Source organism: Anas platyrhynchos, chromosome 39 (assembly GCF_047663525.1).
Source record: "Anas platyrhynchos isolate ZD024472 breed Pekin duck chromosome 39, IASCAAS_PekinDuck_T2T, whole genome shotgun sequence".
In the NCBI taxonomy this organism is placed as follows: Eukaryota; Metazoa; Chordata; class Aves; order Anseriformes; family Anatidae; genus Anas; species Anas platyrhynchos.
Window position 1 is genome coordinate 3,211,628 of NC_092627.1, and position 21,167 is coordinate 3,232,794.

The 21,167-nt window shown below is 39.1% G+C and overlaps 1 protein-coding gene and 2 long non-coding RNA genes across 3 annotated transcripts; all 3 read left to right on the forward strand.

Annotated features, from left to right (window-relative positions):
* Positions 1-346: 346 nt before the first annotated feature.
* On the forward strand, positions 347-3,766 carry LOC140001242 (peptidyl-prolyl cis-trans isomerase-like). Its single transcript, XM_072032408.1, has 2 exons — positions 347-506; positions 3,193-3,766. The coding sequence occupies exons 1-2, from the start codon at positions 432-434 to the stop codon at positions 3,511-3,513; spliced, it is 396 nt and encodes a 131-aa protein (XP_071888509.1). The 5' UTR covers positions 347-431; the 3' UTR covers positions 3,514-3,766.
* A 1,328-nt stretch (positions 3,767-5,094) lies between these two features.
* On the forward strand, positions 5,095-11,292 carry LOC140001243 (uncharacterized). Its single transcript, XR_011806329.1, has 3 exons — positions 5,095-5,453; positions 6,407-6,582; positions 7,466-11,292. It is a non-coding gene; the product is annotated as an uncharacterized lncRNA (long non-coding RNA).
* A 334-nt stretch (positions 11,293-11,626) lies between these two features.
* On the forward strand, positions 11,627-20,082 carry LOC140001232 (uncharacterized). The gene is made up of 2 exons (XR_011806319.1): positions 11,627-15,142; positions 17,163-20,082. It is a non-coding gene; the product is annotated as an uncharacterized lncRNA (long non-coding RNA).
* The last annotated feature ends 1,085 nt before the right edge of the window (positions 20,083-21,167 follow it).

Sequence of the window (21,167 nt, forward strand, 5' to 3'; positions counted from 1 at the left end):
CGCGGGGCAACCGCCTTACGGCTTACAAAATTAAATCAATCAATCCAAAAGAATAAGTTACAGCTCGTGTCTCAAACTCTGCAGCCTGCGCGTCTTCAGGGCTGCTCCCAGCTACTTTCTGAGGGACCCTTTGCAACCTCAGTTCCTAAAGCCCTGTCAGGGAGCCCCAGCGGCCGCCCCGCGCATGCGTCACAGCCTCGCCCCTCCCCTCCCCGCACTGTGGCAACGGCTCCTGCGCATTCAGCGGGGGCGTGCGCAGTGTGCGCAGTGTGCGCAGTGTGCGTAGCGCGCTGCGTGCGCGGCGTTCCTCGGGCGCGGCCGGTGCCCCGCCTGGAGCTGTTTGTGCCGCTGCGGCGGCGCGGCGCGGCGCGGCACGGGAGCGGAGCGGAGCGGAGCGGAGCCCGGCCGGGCTCGGCGCTGCTGCGGTCGCCATGTTGAGGCGCAGCAAGGCCGAGGTGGAGCGCTGTGTCGCCTCCGTGCAGGCCTCTGCGGCTTCTCGGAGAGAGGTGAGCGAGGCCTCGCCGCTTCCCTTGGCCGGCGGGGGGGGAGGCGGGGGGGTCCCGGTGGGGGTCCCGGTGGGGTCCCGGTGGGGTCCCGGTGGGGTCCCGGGTGGGGTGGGGGGCTAGGGGGGTGGCCGGCGTCGTGAGGGGAGGGTTGGGGCTGCCCCTGCCCCTGCCCCTGCCCCTGCCCCTGCCCCGCGGCGCCTCACGGACAGGAGGGGTTTTATAGCAGGGCTTTCCTCGGGGCCGGAGCGAGGGAGAGGTACTTTCCTTCACAAACGAAGCACCGCGCCGCCTTCAAGTTTCAGTGTCCTTTCCGTGCGGCGCCGTGGAGGTTTCTGGCCGGCCGCTCGCTGAAGCGACAGCGCCGAGCGAGGGGGGCTGGGGGCGCACAGCTCCGCTCCCTGTCAGCCAGCGGGCCCGGGGGTGACAAACGCCACCCGTGCCCATTTTAGCTGGGAAACGCTCAGCCGCCTGATGCGATTCAGCGGGCCCTAATCCTGAAAGATCCCGGCCTGCCGCTCGGAGTTGCTTTGAAGCGGCGTGAATGTGCCCGAGCTAAGCGTGATCCGGTAGGGACTGCGTGCAGGGGCTGTGCCTTTGGTTGGTGCCTTTCCCAGCAGCAGCAGCAGCAGCAAAGCTGTCCTGTGACTTTGTGGGTTCGACTTGGGCACTGTTTGGGCTAGACAGCGTCAAGTGCATCGCCGCCAGGTGCACAGATACGTTCCCACAGTGTTGATACTCCCCGGTGGCCTCGACACAAAATATTTCCTCTCCTCTTCTTGTGCTCAAGGCCACCGGACGCGTTTAGTTTTGACTTTCGAGCGATGCTTACAGCTGACTGTGTAGCACAGTCCACCGAGGGAATAGTTACTGGTTTCCTTGTTGTGTTGATTTCGGAGGGAAGGGTCTGCCAAGGCTGCAAGCGTTTCTTTTGAGGTTGCTTTTCATCCCTGTCCGCAAGGTGTCAAGCGTGAGTCCGCTCTGGCGTGTCAGTGATACCTGAAAAGATGGACCGAAAACGCGGAGGCCTGTTTTCATTTAAATTCGCTTAAAGTTTTACATAGATCACTTGGGGGTGGGGGAGGGGTGGGGAGTAGCAATTTGAGTGTATTTCGAATGCAGACCGTTGATTCATGTTTTGCGTCGTTGGGCCTAACTACCTCCAGTAGTTTGGAGTTCACAGACAAAACCTGCTTTTTGATCTGATGTTGGGAGCTCGGATTTTAAATACATATTTAAAAATAGCTTCTACCTTGAAGTTTTTGCTTGTGACTTTGTAGTTCTCTAGCTCTTTCCTTTGACTCATTTCCTCCTGCCCGTGCTTCTCCCATCTTGCCCTCTTGCTTGCTCAGTTTTCTGTTTTGCTTTTTCTCGCTTTCGTTTCCTTGTTTTATTCCTCCTTAAATACCTTTTGTCTTTCATCCCCAGAACAAGTGTGTTCAAGCTATCTCAGACTGATGACATCAGAAATAAATTACTGTATTGATGCATTTTGTATATAAACTGAGAGTAGGTGGGATTTCTTAGGTGGGAAGAAAACATTTTACCTATCTTGAAACAGTTGTGAGTGATATGTACTAGACCAGGACTAAGTACCATCTTTTTTGTTTACTCTGTCAGATTTTAGGGGTTCTTTTTGCAACATTGTTACATTGGGGGAAAAAAACAGGCTGTACTTTAAATGTAGCAGACTCTCTTCTTCTACTTCTTCTACACTCTTCAGTAAGAAGTGGTTGTGAAATGTCACAAGTATTAAGGCTTGTTGCTTGCTTCACCAGTAACCTCAATTTCACGTTTGTAGCCTTGGCCAGTTACAGGAAAAGCATTGTTTTCCAAATCCCACATCTTTCAAAAACAAAACTTTGGTTATGAGGAGCGGACTGGAGCTGATAACTAGTTATCAAATTCAGTCTCTCAAAAAGTATCCCCATAATTTCTGAAGGCATAGGAGATCGGTATCTGCTCACGTATACCTTCCCTTCGTTCCTAAAAGTCTTCCAAATATTCAGTAGGAGGTATAATGACTTAAAACAGGTAAAATAAACTGAATTCCTTACATGCTACAAGAATGCTTTTGCATAATGCTACATCCTTCAAGGCAGGGCACAATCGTTTCCAAATTCAGAAATGGATAGCAATATACAAATGGCTTGTCATCAGAGTGAAAAACTCTCCAGTCTTGACTGGGTATTAAGTGAATCTGAAGTATGACTCTCCTTGTTCTTTTCTTTAAACTTTCTGCACAAAAGCAGGAAAGTTCTGATCAGTGGTACCATGACTTTTTCTGGGTGGTCAGTTTTGTGCCTGCAGGGACTAAGTGAGAATAGAGATAATCGTGGTTGCCAGTTGTAAGGGCCGAGTGAAGCAGGAAGCAGAAAGTGGGAATGACCCGCTTAGAGTAGTTGCCATGTGGAACAAAGATAAAATGCTGTGTTCAGGATAAACGAGGAACATTCCAGTAATGCTTTGTTACCACGAGCAAATCTGCTGAAGGTGGAAAGCCTTATATCCAAGTAACTATAGTACTTGTGATAACTAAGAATGAGGTTTTACCTGTGTTTTTTGAACAAAACCTCTTATTTTGGAAAGATTGTAACTGTGCTATTGGTCGATGTTCTTGAACATCACGATGTTCATGATGATCTTGTTCTTTGGGACTTGAAAGTAAACGCTGTGCTTTTTTTTTAAGGGAGGTGATGTAACTAACCATGATGGAACAGGTGGACGGTCAATTTATGGAGATGCATTTGAAGAAGAGAGCTTTGAAGTGAAGCACACGGGTCCTGGATTGCTGTCGATGGCAAATAGGGGTCGGGCTACGAATAACTCTCAGTTCTTCACAACACTCAAAACAGTAGAAGCCTTGGACTTTAAACACGTGGTGTTTGGTTTTGTGACAGATGGAACGGATGTTGTGAAAAAGCTCGAATCCTTTGGTTCTCCCAACGGGTTAGTAAGTGGAAGAGTTGTCATTACAGACTGTGGGCAAATAGAGAATTCTGGCTTTTGAGTATACAGATGTTCTAGCAGTATAAATCAGTATTTAGATGTTATTGATTAATTATTTCCACTTCCTTAAAAAGGACACTTCTGATGTATAAATGTAAAATTGCAGCTTATGGTTGTTTTTTATGTGTTCTAATTGATTTTTTTTGCATGTTAAATAAGTTCAGACACTGGCATATTTTGGGTGTATTTGTGTTATGACATATTTGTATGGAATGTCAAATTTTACAAATTAAATCTTAGTCTTGTCAAAATAACTATTGTCTTCACTTTGGCTTGCTGAAGAGCAATTTGCATCGCGTTGTGTACTTATTTTGAACATGCTAATTGATGTTGATGGTCAGTAGACTGAAGGCCTTTGAAATGTCATTCTTCCTCTGATGAGCAGTGAGGAAGCTGAGGCAGCTGGGCAGGTGCTGGTCAGGTGGATGCTGTTTTGTGCTGTCTGCAGGCTCTTGGGCACTTGAGGACTTTGAAAGGTAAAGAGCAGTTCTTATGTGCAGTCTGCCACAGGATTTAGTTCATACTTGCTCGGGAGATTACCTTCCAGACCCACGTTGTTTTTGTACATGGTATGTTAAAGTGGCTGGTAACTTTTCGTGACAACCATCTCCTGGAGTGTTATCTGGGAAGCTGTGGTGCAGAGGGGGAACGTGCATGGGTAAGTTCTTTTTAACTTCTCTCTTACAGCTCGGCGCCAGGACTATCAGTATTTTTTTCAGAACAGCCGACTTGCTGTTCATTTATGCAGTTAGAGATGACTATAGACATCACATGTTTCTGTCACGCGCTATATCTTCATATCATGCTTTACTTCTGAGGCTAGCGAGAGCAACCCTTCCCTCAGCCTCTCCAGGGAACGCTGCTTACACAAGCATTACCCTGCACGCCCCTAGCGCACAGATTCGACCCGTGCCTGCGTTACACGGAGCTGTAACCCAACAGCGAGCCTCTCCCCTGCTCGTCCCCGTTTCAGCTCCACAGCACGGGACGAGGCCCCGCCGTTGTTCCCGTTAACCCCCTCCGCCCGCCCCGGTCCCTCAGCGCAGCGGCCGCCTCGATTTCACGTTGGTAGCCTTGGCCAGTTACTGGAAAAGCATTGTTTTCCAAATCCCACATCTTTCAGAAACAAAACTTTGGGTATGAGGAGCGGACTGGAGCTGATAACTAGTTATCAAATTCAGTCTCTCAAAAAGTATCAGAAGGGTCTTCCTATGCAATTACTTTGAAAGTGTTGTACATCTAAAATGTGCTTGTTGTGTGTTTTCCGTTCAGAAATCGTTGAAAGGAATCCAGTTCGCTAAGCTGTATTTTGAAGTAAAGGAGTATGAACTTGCTAAAAGGTAATACGCGTTGCTGTATTCTGCTATTCTGTTCTCTAAAGTACTTTAGAAAAGCTAAGTGAATATGAAGTAGACTGGAGAAATCAAGATCACTATCATGCTGCTTTACAGTAGCAGTAGATGTGGGTATCAAGTGCTGTTTAAATCTTTATAAAACAGCAACTTAGATAATAATTATTAACTAATAATTAGTTAGGCTTTTATTCCATTGTATTATGAAGTAATTACAGTTACAGTTTCTTTCTCTTTTTTTTTTTTTTTTAGTAAATACCAATACTTGGTGGCAAATAAGTAGCGTCTGTACATGTAAAAATAATGTTGTTCTGTACTTTAAGGTCCAGACCAGGTATCTGGAACCAACCATGACTGCATTTCCTGTATCACATGTTAAATTCCTGCCCTGCTTCCGTGGACACTGGGGGGGGGCGGGGGAGGACAGAGGGACTCGTATTATTGAGGAATATTGATCCTTTTTTTCCTGCTCCATAGGTATATATCTACATACCTCAGTGTGCAAAAGAGAGATGCGAGAGCACACAGATTTCTTGGACAAATTTATGAAGCTGAGGACAACATAGAAGAAGCTTTTGGATGTTACAGGGTAAGTACTCCACCGACCTCCGATGTCCTGCTTTAATCCATTGTAAAGGGACTTTTAAAATCATTCTGTTCTGGACTTTTCTTAAATGCATAGAAGAAAACATGTTTGTGGAAAAAGTGTAATATGTATGCTTTCTGTTGCCAAAGGTGTATATGACGTACTGCAGAGGGGATTCTTCATTTGATGTGTTTTGCTTCATCAGTATTTTTTTTTAAGATGATTCTTTTGTGACCTAGACTGGGTCTTTGTGCTAGCTGCTACTAAATTCTTTCCATATCTTACATTGCCCTTTGGATTAGGGAATTTGACAGCAGTGACAGATTCTTAGCAAGGGCTCAGGTGACAGCAGTAATCTAGTTGCTACTGGAAGACTAGACCTAGGGTGTTTTCTAGTTGTTCGTATTTATTGCTTTTTTGGGGGGTTTTGTTTGGGGGGGTGTGAGATGGGGCAGGGCGAACATAATTGACATTTATTTGTATGATTGCCCAATGAAAAATTCACCATCAGAATGCCTTTGTTCAGGTTTTGGGGAGGGAGAGGATGTGCTCAAAAGTTTTGCTGCCAATACATCGCAGCTTGTCGTAGGGTGTGACTTAATTATATATTTCTTCAAAAATGTCTATATGGAGTTAGACTAAAGGTACGTAAGAGTCCAGCTGCCTGCGTATAGCTGGTGGTGGGGGCAGAGTAGCTGGCTTCTGCGTTTTTTCCCTTGGAAATTCTTTCTTTTCTGAATTTTTGCTCTTTTGAGTTGCAGCAGATGTATCTGGGTGCTGTAGACTAGTGATGCATTTAGCAACTGAGGTCTTTCTTAACTCATTCAAAAAGTATTTACTAATAGATCTGTCTAATTTGAATACCCGTGTCTTTTCAATGACTGTTATAATTTTCTTTCCCATTCTGTGTGGATTGCAAGATCAGGTTACCTTTTTTTTCCTGCCTTTTTTTCCAGTGTGCGTGCATGGGGAAAACTAGCGTTCTGTGGAGTTGAACCCAATGCAGAAAGATCTAGTACTGAAGATAGCGGAGTTACTGTGCAATAATGCCGTCACTGATGAAAGAGCAAAATACTGGGTTGAAAAATCCGCTAAGTTGTTTCCTGGAAGCCCTGCTGTTTACAAGTTGAAGGTAAATGCCAATTTCCAACCTCTGTTCTGTGACGTTCAGAAGCTTCTAGCGTCTGACTGGAGGAGCACTTTTCCCGTGTCATCTTCTGTAAAACTTCCTGGCTAAATTATTTTAGAATCTTGAGTATTAAATCTAATGGAATTAATATTCTTTAGATGTAATTCTTCTAGAATGTATTCTATTTTTCTAGATTTCCTATTCTTCTATTTAAAGAAATGTTAATTTCTCTGCCATTTGACACTTCGGTCTAGCTTTCAAGAAAACTGCAACTGCAGGCTTTCGTACACTTGTCAAGGTTTCAGGGTTGACAGTCTTCAAAAATGCAGGAAAATCATGTTAGTAGTCACATCCAAGAAGTTAAGACTAGGTAGGCAGTTCTCTATTTATTGTGTGACTGGCAGGAAGGTATCAGGCCTGAGAACTCAGACTTCCTTGCCCTCTATGCTGCTTGTTTGTTTTCTAAATTTGGATTAAATAGAGCAGAAAGTAAGGAATGCTCTAACTCTCGATTGCTGCGTAAAAGCCTTCAGTCGCACAGTCTGACTTTTGCACAGGTATTAGTTTTGTGTAACACAGCAGCAATGACACTTAGTCTTAAGATGTTTGTTTTAGACAGGCTATTCTGTGGCAGGGTATGCTGCCTTTGAACCAAATGGTTTCACAAGCTGAACATGCCATCCATAAGAGACAAATTCTGATTTTTTTTCCCTATTTTAAATGTTTGAGTGTTTCATTAAGCTTCGTAATAACTGGAAGCTTTTCAGCTTTAATAGTTTAAGTAATGTAGTTTGTGTGGTGGAGGCAAGAGTTGTCTGTTAATGTAGTTGTTGAAAAGGCCCACATGCAAGATGAAATATTAATACGTTGCCTTCATGTTCAATAGGAGCAGTTGCTGGATTGTAAAGCACCATCGCTAGCGGAACTTCATAAATATGGTGTTGGTAAGAGGCGTTACTCTCTGAAACTCAGCATAAACATGACTGTCTGTACCAGAGGTTCTTCTAGAAATACTTCGTATTGCAGTAAGAGACAGATAGCAACACTGAACAGCTAGTATGGCCCTAATCACTCCAAAAGAGGAGTGAATATGTAAGGAGTTTCAATTTATGCTGTAACATGTTGCTGAGAAGCAGTATTGTTATGCTTGGTTCTTAAGAATCTGTCACATACTTCCCTACTTCTATCCTTTCTGTGTTCTCTAGTCTGTTCTGATCCATTTTCATTTGCTGCTGCCTGTTTAGCTCTTTGTGTTTGGACATCGGTAAGCGTCAATGGGAAGGCAGGTCTGTCTTCCTATGTGACCTATGAATATAGGCTCCGAATATGTTTCTAACCACCTAAGAATGAATTCAGCTCTGTAATAATGGCAGTGTCGGACTAATACTGGTTTGGAACAATGGGCAGTAATGTTTGTGTTATCGTCATTTGTGCCAAAGATGTACACTTGGGTCTTCAAGACAGAACAAGGGAGGACCAGGAATGACAAAAAGGAATTTGCATTGGGGCTATATGGGTGCTCACGCTCATTGCTAATGTAGTCGGTTAGGTAGGACTAAATATTCGAGCAAGAGGCGTATCTATTAGTATTTTTAGAGTCGAGTGTGAGGCAGCCTTTATCAGAAATGAAAGTGCTCAGGTTCCCTAAATGGTGGACTGGCTTCTCTTTATTCTAAACTAAATTCTTAACAGAGAAACTGTGACTATTGTACATCAATTCTCATTGTATACAACTAAATTCCTCTTAATTTACTCAGTAGCAATTTGTTAAATTGCAGTTCTGAAGTGTTTCACTCAACGGGAAATAGGAGAGGTCCGGGTCTATTCAGCAGTTAATCACTTTCCTGAAGCCATAACAAAAAGGAAACTTTGGCTACCTCATGTTTCAGTCCGTGCATAGATTGATTCAAACAAGTTATGGAACAAAACTTTGAGCATTTCTCCGTAATTCTTTAGGAGATTACTTTTTCATTTCAATATGTCTTGCTTTATGCTGGTCGCTGTAAACGCTTAAAATACACTTTCGCTGTTTTGGATAAGCAGTCTTTATTTATTTAAGACTATATTTTTAATGTAAAGTGTGTTCTTTTTCTCCACAGATAACACCTTACCATCCCATTTGGGTAAAAGTCAGAGTAATAGCGAACTGCAAGTCGCCCGTCAGAATCTCCAGGTAGGAACTGTAATGGCCTCAGACATTTTGTAATGATCAGTAATGTTACAAAGATTCTCACTTTTGACAGAGAATTCAGAAATTACTAACTATATCACTGTCATCATCCACCTCTTCCCCTAAATTAGTTCACTGACTTGGTAATGACATGGGTAGTGGTTAGATCAGATATTTGCTCTGCTGAAGGGAGTTTGAACACAGTGCTATTATTCCAAGAGTTGTGTCTTGTGATGCGGTGTTGGCATGGAGAGAAACACCTGCAAGCACTGCTTTTCCTGACAGCACCTGAAACTATGCTCTTCACTCTGGGCATTCAAGAGCACTTGCCCTCTTGACTTGATCTTCTGTGAAGACCATCCCTTCTGCCTTTACTTTTCTGCTGCTGGTGACTCCCAATAGTTTATCCACCAGCAGGGTTGGGCCACTAACTAAAGAGCTCCCAAACCTGCATTGGTTTTATTCTGTAACAGCTTCTGTGCTTCTGCTAGATTTCCTGCTGGGACTGTCTTTTGCACCATCCAAGATGAAAAGAATTGTGCGTATCTTTTTTCTCACCACTTTCCTAGAGGTGCTTTCCACTAACTGAAGAAACAATACAGCAATCTAGTGTTTAGGGCACTGGACTCTTTTGTCTTACAGATAATAGCATTATCCAAAACTTCTGGAAACAAAATCCTACTTTTAATTGTCTATGCTGTTACTTGAACAGCCATGCAGAGTTGAATTCTGCATTTTGGAAGGCCAAGCAGTCCTGCCGCAAATCCAATTGAATGTAGATGGCCATTAGGATACTTCTAATTAGTCAGCTATTGTGTAACACTATAATTAAAAACAAAACCTAAGCATATCTGCAGAGGAAAGAATTCTAGTTCACTATAAATCGGTAATTTCATGTGTTTCGAAGGCGTTTCAACATTTTTTTTCCTTGGTATAGAGGGAGCGTTCAGCACAGGAGAAATATGCACTGGAACTTGAGAGACGAGAACGTGCTCTAGTTGAGCGAGAAGAATTGCTTCACAGATGTGAAGCAGCTTTCGCTGCAATAAAAGATGCTGATGAAGACGTTTAGGCAGTACTTGGAACTATGAAAAAAGTACAATAACTTACTTAGTGATTCTTATTGCTCCCCATACATTTTAACTTGCTTGTAGTTTTCTTAAGCCATCATATGTTTGCTGGATATAATGCTTATTTCTTTAAAGTGTTTGAAACCCCCAAATGAAAGATTTAGCATAAAAAGTGCCAAACTGCTGTTAGTGAGTTTGGTGTGGTTTCCAGTTCAGAATGGTGCAATGAATTGTGGGATGTGTAGGTACAGATTACTGTTGAAATTTGGGAAAACTAGATTAAAATGAAGCAGTTAACCACTGGGTTAGAGAGGTCAGTAAGACTGGTGCTTCCAGTATTTGCAGGTCTTCGGAACAGACTAGACAAACATTTGGCAGGAATGAAGTGATGCACTTTATTATGATACAGATGGTACCCGATTTGATAATGGAATTGGATGGTTTAGACATCCTGGCACCACCTACAACAGCCCTGTGGTCTGTGAAATTATTGCCAAATCCCTGAAGAACTGTGAAATTATTGTCAAAACCCCAAATATGCAAGCCTTATAAAGCATTGTGTAATGTGGTTTGGAGAAATTGAGAATATTAATTCTTTTTTTTTTCCTCTCAAAACCTTTCACTTATAATTCTGCTGTCCCTGACTGTTTTGAAAGTTTATGGTCAATTTCAAGCCACCTTGCTCCTGTTCCATCCCAAGCTGGGCAAGCTTTTCCTAGGCTTGGTTAACTCTAAAGGTTTGGCCTTTTCAATGGAAGTAATTGAGCACTCCGTTTGGAGCCTATCTGTAGCATTTTCTTTGTTGATGAGATCATTTCTATATTTACCGCTTAAGTCCTTTTTGCAGCATGATAACAGTCTGAGAGTGAGGCTTAAGAAAATGTAGTGGATGGTTGAATTCCTAGTGCAGAAGACAACACTTCTGAACAAAAAGCTATTTTCACATAGAAGATTCTCACGGTTTCTGAGAAATGGAATGTTATTTTCTGAAAACATTTGTTTTATACTCGGCTTCAAAGCCTCAGTGTTGGTTTTTTTTTTCCAGAATCTGCTGGAAAATATTTAATTATATTTCAAATTTCCAGTGAAGGGGAAAAAAGACATATTCCTTGGTTTCTTTTTCAAGGCACGTAGGTTTTTGACTGTTACAAGTAATTGTCGCTTCAATTTTCCTTTGTTGCAGTTTCTTTTGTCTGTTTTTGCTTATATTTTAATGGTATGTACTGGTATTAAATTATATTGTGGACTAATAATAATAACAAATATTAAAAGATTACTATCTTGAGTTTCACAATTATTTTTTTCCAATTCGATGAAATGTAGCACGTATTGGATACATTCCTGGACATTGCAGGACAGATGTTTAAGTACAGGTGAACTAAAGCGTCTTAACTATCAGCAGTGAATAGTTAGAATATTTGAAAGATTCAAAAAAGGGAGAATTGGGCATATTTGTGGTTAAAATGGATGCTAAAAAAAAAAAAAGAGCTAAGTGTAAACAAAAGCTTTGACATTTGTTTTCATTCACAATTCTTTCCCACACCTGACTTAACTGAGGAATGTATAAGAGGATCAATGAGAAGATCTAGGTATTTTCTGGAAAAAAAAAAAAAGATCCATAGGCTGTACACCATGGCTCCCATTTTCTTTATATTTCTTCTTAATATGTGGTGTGGATGTTGCTTTCTTCACTACTGGTGGTATGTGCAGATTGGACCATGAAGAATTACAAATTTGATCTTTGAAAGTTTGTCCTATTTTTTAACACTGAAATGGAACTTAGTTGAGAATTATTTCTAAAAAGACTCTCTTGTTAATCACGTTTTAAAATTTGATATTTCTCTAGCAGCATGAGACAAAAATGAGCCAACTGAGAGAAACCTTGAGAAAAATGACTGATGAAAATAACGAACTGAGGTCATTGCTTAACTCTCTGAGGGAAAATAACGAATTGCTAAAAACCCAGGCAAGATTAATTATTTCCTGTTACTAGCTTTACGAGTTACAGTCAAGTAGTCAAGCAGTACAGTCAAGTTTATAAGTAGCTTTGCAAGTTACAGTCAACAATTTTAAATGTTTGAACAAGTTGTTTGCAAAATTGCTGATTTTGTTTCTTTAAGACAAGAATTGTGTGAATGGTTGTAAATACTTTCTGCTTCGTTTTCTAGTACATGAAATTTAGTCTCTCAGAGCTTTTGCAGTATTAAAGACTTTAGAGTTAGTTATTTTTGAAAGTGTTAATTAAAGGAGTATTTTCTCTGTTCTTAAAGGCACGCTGAGACAGTGGTTCACAAGAATACAAAGTTAAAGTTTTCTTCTCACTTGACTTAAATCTGACCTAAATGCTGACAAGCAATTGCTGCCTAAACTCTTTTGACCGTTGCTCCTTCAGTGAATTGCAGTTCTGATGCTCTTGAGTATGATTAAAATCATCTGCTTCCTAGTCTCAGTAAAATCTTTCTCTTTCTCTTTTGTGCAAACTGAAGTATTCATAGAGGACTTACATGATGATCAGGATGCTTGTTGTATCCATAGAGTATGCTACTTATATTTAAATGGCGGTTATAGTTTGCCCCATATTCTTTTCTCACAGTCGCAAGTGATATATGAGCAGTATCAGTAGTTAGAATTCTGAGTGAAGAGAAGAACAGTTGTCTGAAGGTAGATACAAGAAAACTTGTGAAGGTTTTAGAGAGATGTTCGTGTAGTTTGTCTTCAGGAACGTCTGGATACCTTTCACAGAGCTTTTCTGTACAGTTGTAGCAGAGGGACAGAATGACAATTTCACGAAATCTTTATTCTTCCAACAATGCTAGTTACACAGTTAAAATTTAGCCTAAGTAGATTGTATGAAATAAAGCAAAGGAGTGTATTAAATGTATTAAAATGAGGATCATGCACAGATCATTAAATATTTTCTTTCTCCTATGATCCATTTAGTTAGAATTATAAAATAGAGTGATTTTGTATGTGAAAATCTCTTCCCAAGGCTTTCATAAACATTTGTTTAAGCACAAAATAAAGCATGTGCGTATTACTAATGTACTCGTATATTTTAGTCTATTGGTATTGTGGTTTAGAAAATCATAGACTTGAAAACTGAAATAACTGATGTTGTGGATGTGTTACAGTTACTACGGATTTCAAAAGTTTACGACCCCTTAACTATTCTTATGGACTGGATCTCAGACCAACACCTTAGCAAAATAGAAATACAAGAAGAGAGAGAGGGCAGTGAGAAACCTCAGTGTGCTAAAGAAAACTACACTCTAGAAAATTGTATGAAGGTAAAGGCATTTGAATTTGTTTAGGTTGAAATGTTAAGATTCTTTGTATTATTTCTGAGTGTAACAGGTCTGCCTGTTTTACACACGCTTTGAATACATGAATTAAAAGAAAACAGCAGTTAATCCATCAGTATTAATTCCAACAGTGAGATGTAATAGATAATTTTTCATACAGATATTTATACAGATCATTTTTAAGGAAATGTGTAGTGTGCAGTCTGACCTTGAGATTCCACCTGTCTTTCTATTTTAAGTCACTTTTCTCAGCTGATAATTTATCTCGTGTTTTATCTGTAATACAGTATGTAATTCCTTTTTCCTAAGGAGATACACACGTCTAATTTAAAGTATTTTAGTGCTGATACTAGGTATTAAAAGTTCAAGTTATGTCTTATAAAAGATGATACCGTGCTATACTTGTAACGCTTTTTTGGGATACCGAGGCTTGGAAATCAGTGAAGCGTTCAGGAAATCTGCTTTTTCTGTTTGTTTGTTTGTTTAATTATTATTCTATCTAAAATTTGTAGCCCTTGGTATTAGACTTCAGAGCTTGAGCTCACACAATGTCTTTCCACTTTTTGTGTAAACCTGTGTAAAATGTAAATTCAGTATATAATTCTGTTACCTGTACCAGATCTGCCCAGTGAGTATTTGTACATGTAGTCTGTTAAACTCCAGGAATACGTTGATTTTAGTTTGGTTTAGTTTTGCTTAGTTTGCTTTTTACTTGTGGTTAGCTTGTACTGTAAGTTCGTATACTGCACGTAACTTTGCCATTCTGTATTTTTACAGCTTTTGCCTATGGTCACTGGACAGCTCCAGTGGATGCCATTTGTGGATCCTAAACTACATATGTCTGTGATTCAATTTATCTACTGGTCTCTAAGGCAGATAGACACTGGTAGTCAGGTAAATTCCCAAGAGATATTTTGTATTATAAATGAGTATGAAAAGTAGATATTTTCAGGGAGTATATATAAAAGAAACTTTGCTGTCTTTGCAAAGCATAAATGCCTACCACAGATACATAGCAAATGAAAAACTAATTCTCACCAAATTAACTTTCTCACATTCGTTGTAATATTTTGCACCGTGTCTGTAAACATATTTTTGCACACGTATGTGATCTTTGTTGCAGTAGTGTGTAGCATCTCAGAAATGGTATTTTCCATATGTGCTTACAAAACTTGTGAACTAGGAAAAGAAATATATTTTTGTTCGCTTTATGCATGAGATTTGTTGAAATTGATGGCAACGTGTGGCAAAGTAGCAACGGTATTTTGATTTCTTTGTTCTCTACTCAGTGTCTAACTGAATAGAACTAAGCTGGTGGTTCCAGTGCTAATGAGAACGTATTTTAAATGAGCTTGTTATTAAGTTTGATTCTGAAGTAATATTTCTGCACCGGTTTTTGAAAAGTCCAATACATCTTACCTGTACAGTATTCTTAAGGGTCATGTTTAGACCTTAGTTCTGTAAACGCTTTTGTAGGACCTAGCTTCAGGCATCTTCACAAAAGAGGGTAGTGTAGTAGGCAGCACTGATTAAAGCTGAGTTTGAACTGACTTTATTCTGGAACCAGAGGCAAATTAAATAATGTCAGCATATCAGGGGCCCTGACTACCTTGTTTCTTTGTGAAGTGTGTGTTGACTAGGCCCTGTGCTAATGTTGTTCAACTGCTTGTGGAACGCAAAGTAGTATCCCATGTACAGACTATATTGCAATACACGGTCACGACATCTGCTATTTAATATTTAATCCTTAGGGGAACATACGTACTTAGCAGACATGATTTTCATGTATTTTAATGTTTACGCTAAATGTGCACGTTGTTTGAAACAGGATGCAAGCATGACAGCAACAATGGAGAGACTTGCAGAAGTTATTCTCAAAGGCGCAGTACAAAAGGGAAGCATGCAAAAATGGACTAAAAAGTCTACACGGAGTAAACCAAAAGCTGCACATTTCTTTAAAAGCTCCTCTATGCCTTTGAGGTTTCTGTCAACTTTAGTTGTGCTTAGAACAGCAAAACGAAGTAAGTTCTGGTTTTTATTATGTCTTTTTTAAATTATCTTTTTCTTTTTCTTTTTTTTTTTTTTAAATCTTATTTTCAGGTATGTGCCCGGACAAAAAAACAAATGTACAAAATGCAGCAGTTCAATGATACTGTAGCATCTGTAATGCTTTAGTAGTAAAGGATGTTTTATTTGAATTTTACCACCTGATGAAGCATAATATAGGGAAGCAAGTATGAACCTTGCTATTATTCATGTCATAATTTGTGTGGTCATTTTAATATGCTTTATTTATGTCAGTGAGATCAACGTATTTTGTGACAAAGGGGAAAAGAGATGTTGGTAATTCTCTCAAGCAATCACCGTAGCAGTGATTTGTTTGTCAAGATCTGCACTGCATATAATGGTACAGCTAATTGCTCCTCAGTAAACTGAAATCAGTAGCAAATTCAGAACAGTTCTAGAATTTCATTGCTTTGTCAAAGTTTAATGTAAAGCTCATACTCTATCTAGCTCTTACCTCTCTGCTGTCTCCCCTTTTCTCCTACCAAGTCTGTCACTGCAAGTGGCTACCCGTAAACATTATCAGCATTGAAGAATGCTACCATATGCTGATGCAGTATAGTAATGTATTTTGTTAACAGGCAAAAGCAAACGAGGTCGTACTTGTCTGGAGATATCGCAGTTCTTAGTGACTTTTGCTTCAGTTCATGAGAGTTACTCCACTTGTGCAATTTCCAGGATGCCGTAGTATCTCTTCTCAGCAGCAGTTTCTTTAAAAACAAACAGGGCCTGAAAAGACAAAAAACGTTTTCTTTGAAGTGATGACAAAAATACTGACCTGTGCAGTATTTATACTGGTAGTACTTAGAATAAGTAGGATTTAAACATTCTGGAAGACCACCCTGTCACCATTAATAAACAAATACAGTATTTCAGCTGTTGGAGGGAAGAATCAGTGTATTTTCAATTTCAGTATCATATAGTTTCAGTCAGAATATTTTGGTGAAGCATGATTACCCTGAAATTGAAACTCACATTTCTAGAAATGTTTGATGAAAATGATGCAAATGAATTACAATACAAAAAAAGTACTTATTGCAGAGATTAACTATAAGCAGATGAAAGCTGTTGATCAGAATGAATCAGTTTAGCTTCTCATGGTCGGTTTTTACTGCGAGCCTATAGAACATGGAAAAAAATTACCTGTTAAATTTATGTTGAAACTTACCGTGTATGAATTTTCATCACTGACCACATGTCTAATGATCTAGCGATGACAAAGCAGCACATTCAGTTTAAACATATATATCCTGTTCCCTTCAAGATGCTAATATCCAGCAGATGGCACTGTAATTAAACTTTTGCTATGTGATAAATTTTCCCCTTACTCTTAATTTTCTGTGCTCCAGATGATCAATGCTATTCCAAGATATTGAGGAAGATTTGACATCATGAAATTAAGAAAACTGAATTGATTCACTTAATCTAAATTCTCTGAATAATTTAGTGTTCTCCAAAATGGATGCATATATAACGTGGATGCATATATAACGTGGATGCATATATAACGTGGATGCATATATAACTTAAACTACAGCTTTTTATGGAAAGGAATGTGAATAGTTGCTGTCATGACAGTAATTGCAGTTATTCAGATGAATGAGCCTTTTACTCCTTTATTAGAGGCTTCCCAGGTGTTGAAACCAATATAGTCCCAAACTATGCAGCTTGTGATTTCTTTTCTCTCTTAAGGAAGCGATTAGAAAGGTGTTATATTTGCAAATATATTTTGCTCAATTTGTGAGTTGTAACTTGTCTTTTTTTCCACTCACAACAATTTTTGTAAGGAATAAAAATAGGCAGAAGATGCATTTAAACAAATAAGTAAATTAATATTTTCAGCCATTTAATTTTTTTTTTTTATAATTAGTATATATCTGCAACAGTAACTCTTAGGATAAATATTCATGTATTTGTGATCATCTAATGGAACTGTGATTACATAATTTTTATTCCCTGTTTTCTGTTATCTTTCAGTGAATTACCTGACTCAGGCATTTCGTTCCCTTTGCGTGGACTTGAAGACAGATGAAGGAAAGATCTTATTTTTGCAATACCGATGTGTGCCTATCATACTAAGCCACTTAACTATATCCAAAAAAGTCTCCTTTTTATTGCACTTAATGCATTAGTTGAGATGGCCATGAACAACGATAAAAGTGAGTAATTGAAAAAAATACATACAAAGTTATGATGAAAGTAGGTGAGGTAAGCATAAATACCAAATCAAAAATAACGTGCTGCTTCTCTATAAATAACCTGATCTAGCATTAGCATTCATTTGTGTCATTTAAATTCATTAGAGATATAAAGTATGTTTCTGAATTGTCCGTCTCTTCTCACTGTCAGCATCCAAGCTTTACATCTTGTCCTGGTTGCTTTCTTAGTGGTGTGATTTTTTTTTGATGTTTAGTTTAGCTTTTCTGTTTATTCCACTGGTTTACCTTGCTGATGTTTTGCCAATGAGTAATTTTCTTTTGAAGTAAGGCTGTGCCAGGGCAGCCATTTCATGAAATCCTGTTAGCAGGTGGAGATAAAATAAATAAATAAATAAATAAATAAACTTTTATCTTTTTTTACCCCCCTAATGTGAACAGCTCACCCCTAGCCATTTTTCACTTTAAAGTAATTGGAAATGGCACATCTGTAAGGGATGGTTATGTTTCAATGAGTTGTACTGTGGTGTGGTCCTATAAAAGGGTTAATAGTCTCCTTCACAGTGGTTTTCCAGGTGACACAGGCAAAGAATCAGTTGATAACAATCTGGATGAACACACAAGTAGTGAGCCATTCCAGTGTCATGTGGAACAATCCTTGTTAATTTTCTTAAAATAAAAAGTATTCATTGTTTTTTGGAACAGAAAAGGGAAGGAGAAGGGACTGCTGCTATTTGTGAAATGTATATTGTTGGCTTGGGGTATTTTGTTACCATGTACTATAGGGGCAAAAACAGAAAGCGTGTTTGACTTGGGATGGAACAACGTTGAGTTAGAAGGCATTTTGTAGTGAGATAAGTGGCAGAAAGATTTACCTGATGTTGTTTTCATCCTTTCAGACCGTGTGGTTAGTTTATCTATTTGTTTTTTTTACACTAAAGTATTTCTAATCATCATAATTTTGATCGGTATAGTAACTGGGAAAGAAAAACCTAAGCAGGGTTGATGGTATCTGACATTACTTTGAAGAAAAATTCCACTAACAGTACATGTTCTGTTATCTAGTAGTAGTCATTTCGATCTGCTGGATGCCTAGATTTGGAAGAATAATGGAGATAAATTGTGACAAGTTCACATTTTGCCATGTTGCTTGTAACCTTGTTGCATGTCAAATGTAACCGTTCAGGTATTGGTACCATCTGTTTCCTATCTATAGGTAGTATCTTAATGACAAATTAGAATTAATAGTCTTATTGCTGTTCATCTTTACTGGCACGCAGCTTTTCATGTACCCCATCCCTGTTTGGTTCAGGTGTTTCACATCCAGAATCCTGTCAGTCTGTCTTGTTATAAAGGTAGTTCCTGGCCTCCAAGGTGTAGGTTTTTGTTCTGGTCTTTTCTGATCTTTGTAAACTTCTGTTCAGTCCAACTTAGTTCTGTGACATAAGGAATCCTGTTCTATTTTTAACCTTTTTTATTGCTTTTTTTTGTGTGTGTATGTTTGTGATGGTCATTTAAGAATGATGGTGGCCTCCCGTACATCCTGTGTCATAGCTGCGTGAAGGTCTTGCACATCTAGGAAGCTGAAGAACAATTGATACCATCCTGAGGTCAACATGTACTGGGTGATGGGCTGGACCTGTCCTTGGGCTCTCTTAACTCGTGGTCACCCACGAAGGCATCCACACTCGAGGGGCCTTGCACTGACTGTTACCTCGCCTGCCCTCCGTTGTGCTATAACCACTGGCTCTTAGCAGGCCCAGCTGTTGACGACGAGAATCAGTTAAACTCAGCAAATGGTTCCAATCTTGCCAGTGACTGTGTAAGAGACAGCAGCTCATCAGCAAGCTGTTCAGTGTAGTTACTGGTTCTTTTTCTGTGGTCCTTATGTAACTTTTCCACGAGCTAACTCTCCATCACTCTGTTGGGTTGGTCCGCTCTCCTGGCAGATCCACATGCAATTAGAAACGAGGCAAAACCGTAATGGTTAATTTGTTAAAACATGAACTTCAAGCTGGTGTTCCTGACAGTCTTCATTTTCTGAGGTGACAGAGCTTTAGCTATAAAACAGAAATTTCTGAATGACAATAGCTGGTGAGACTTGATGCTGTGAGTGACTGATCACTTTGAGGGTAAATTTCAGATGAGTTCTGTCAACAGTGATAAATTGCTCATTGTTCATTACAGTCTACCAATGAAGTTAAGTTAATGTAACTACCAAATGCTGCAATTTTTTATGGCTCCTATGGGAGGCTTTTGCAGATTATTTAAAATTGTGTCAAATCCTGACCGGATAGATTCCAAGTTAGTTTTTCTACAGTAGTTAATAAAAACAAAATCTGTGCAGAGATGATGCAGAAAAATATGTAAAAATACACAGTTTTTATTCTTCTAGTTCATCAGATAGACAGGCATTTAAATTATATGCTTATTTTGTACATTTGTGATGATTTAAAATCTATTCTGCAAAAGCTTATTTGAAATGAATATATAAAATGAATAGATAAACAATGTAGGAAAAATCTCTTTAAATGCATGTCTTTATCAGTTTGCTTTCATGTGATTGAACTTTGTGAAACTTGAGGTATTATTTCCACTTTGGCTCTTCTGCTTTATGGTAAAATTCCCTCAGCGTATTTTTTATATTGTTTTATAAACCTCACAGTTAAAACATTTTACAGTGTATCTGTATGTATATGTGTGTGTATATATATTAATAAAGTTTTTTTAAGATACCTTAAGACCGGTATTTTTAATAATAAAATAATACAGTATTATTGAGACCAGTAAGAACAAGCCAGCAAAGAAATGGCCAAGTAAGCAGAATATGGTATTTGTTTACACCTACAAAAAGGAATTTAAGGCATTTTTAGATATTTAAGGATATTTATAGGAATAAATTGTAGGACCTCCTTCTTCTACAGTAAAAGTAGAATAATATTACAATAACTATTAATTTAATGGCATATTCGAAGTAACTATATCCTGGGGCATACCAAGTGTGTTTATACGCTAAGGGCAGAGTGCAGTGAATAGTGACTTGTTTTGTTGGATTCCTAACAAATGTGTTCAGTTCTGTGACCTATTAAATCGGTACTTATGTTCTTTATGGTGTTGCTCTAAATCAGTCTGTACTATTAGAATCAAGAGTGAAATAACACAAGGGAACAGATTTTACTTTATTCTGAATTGACTAAGTTTTGGGGAGCAGGATAAATAGAAAAGATTATACTATATGGCCATGTTTAAAAATTATCCAGCATTTTACAGGAATTGTTTTGATATTCAGGTGTTCTTATCCAACTCTGACCTCTCAATTACGATTCTGCCTGTCTTGAAACGGTACGGTGACAGTTTTGATAATGAAAAGCTGTCTAGTCATCAGTGTCTACATGTACTATTTCCGTACGTCATTTTGCAGCAGCTTAAAATATTTCCTTGTCAGTTTTTTTAGCATAGCTTAGTGTTCTCCTCATGTCATCATAAGAAAAGGAGCATTGAATAAACATGTTGAAGATGAGATTTTTTTATCTGAGTTTAAAATTGCTCAGTGTCCTGTTTTCCTTTGTTCTCAAGGGAATAGGCCTTGTTTTAATACCACAAGTGCTGGTAATATCAGAATTCTTAGGAACTTGGGTGAGTTTTGTTCGCGGTTTTACCTGATTTTTGCATCACATGCCTAGAATATACCCAGTTAGTACATTGTTCTCATGGTTGCACAGCATGAGGCGCATATAAAACCCTCAAAAGCTATAAATCAATGATTTAGTTTTCCATGAGCCAAGTGCTGTGATTAAACTTTTTAACTATTTTCTTTTACAGTTTA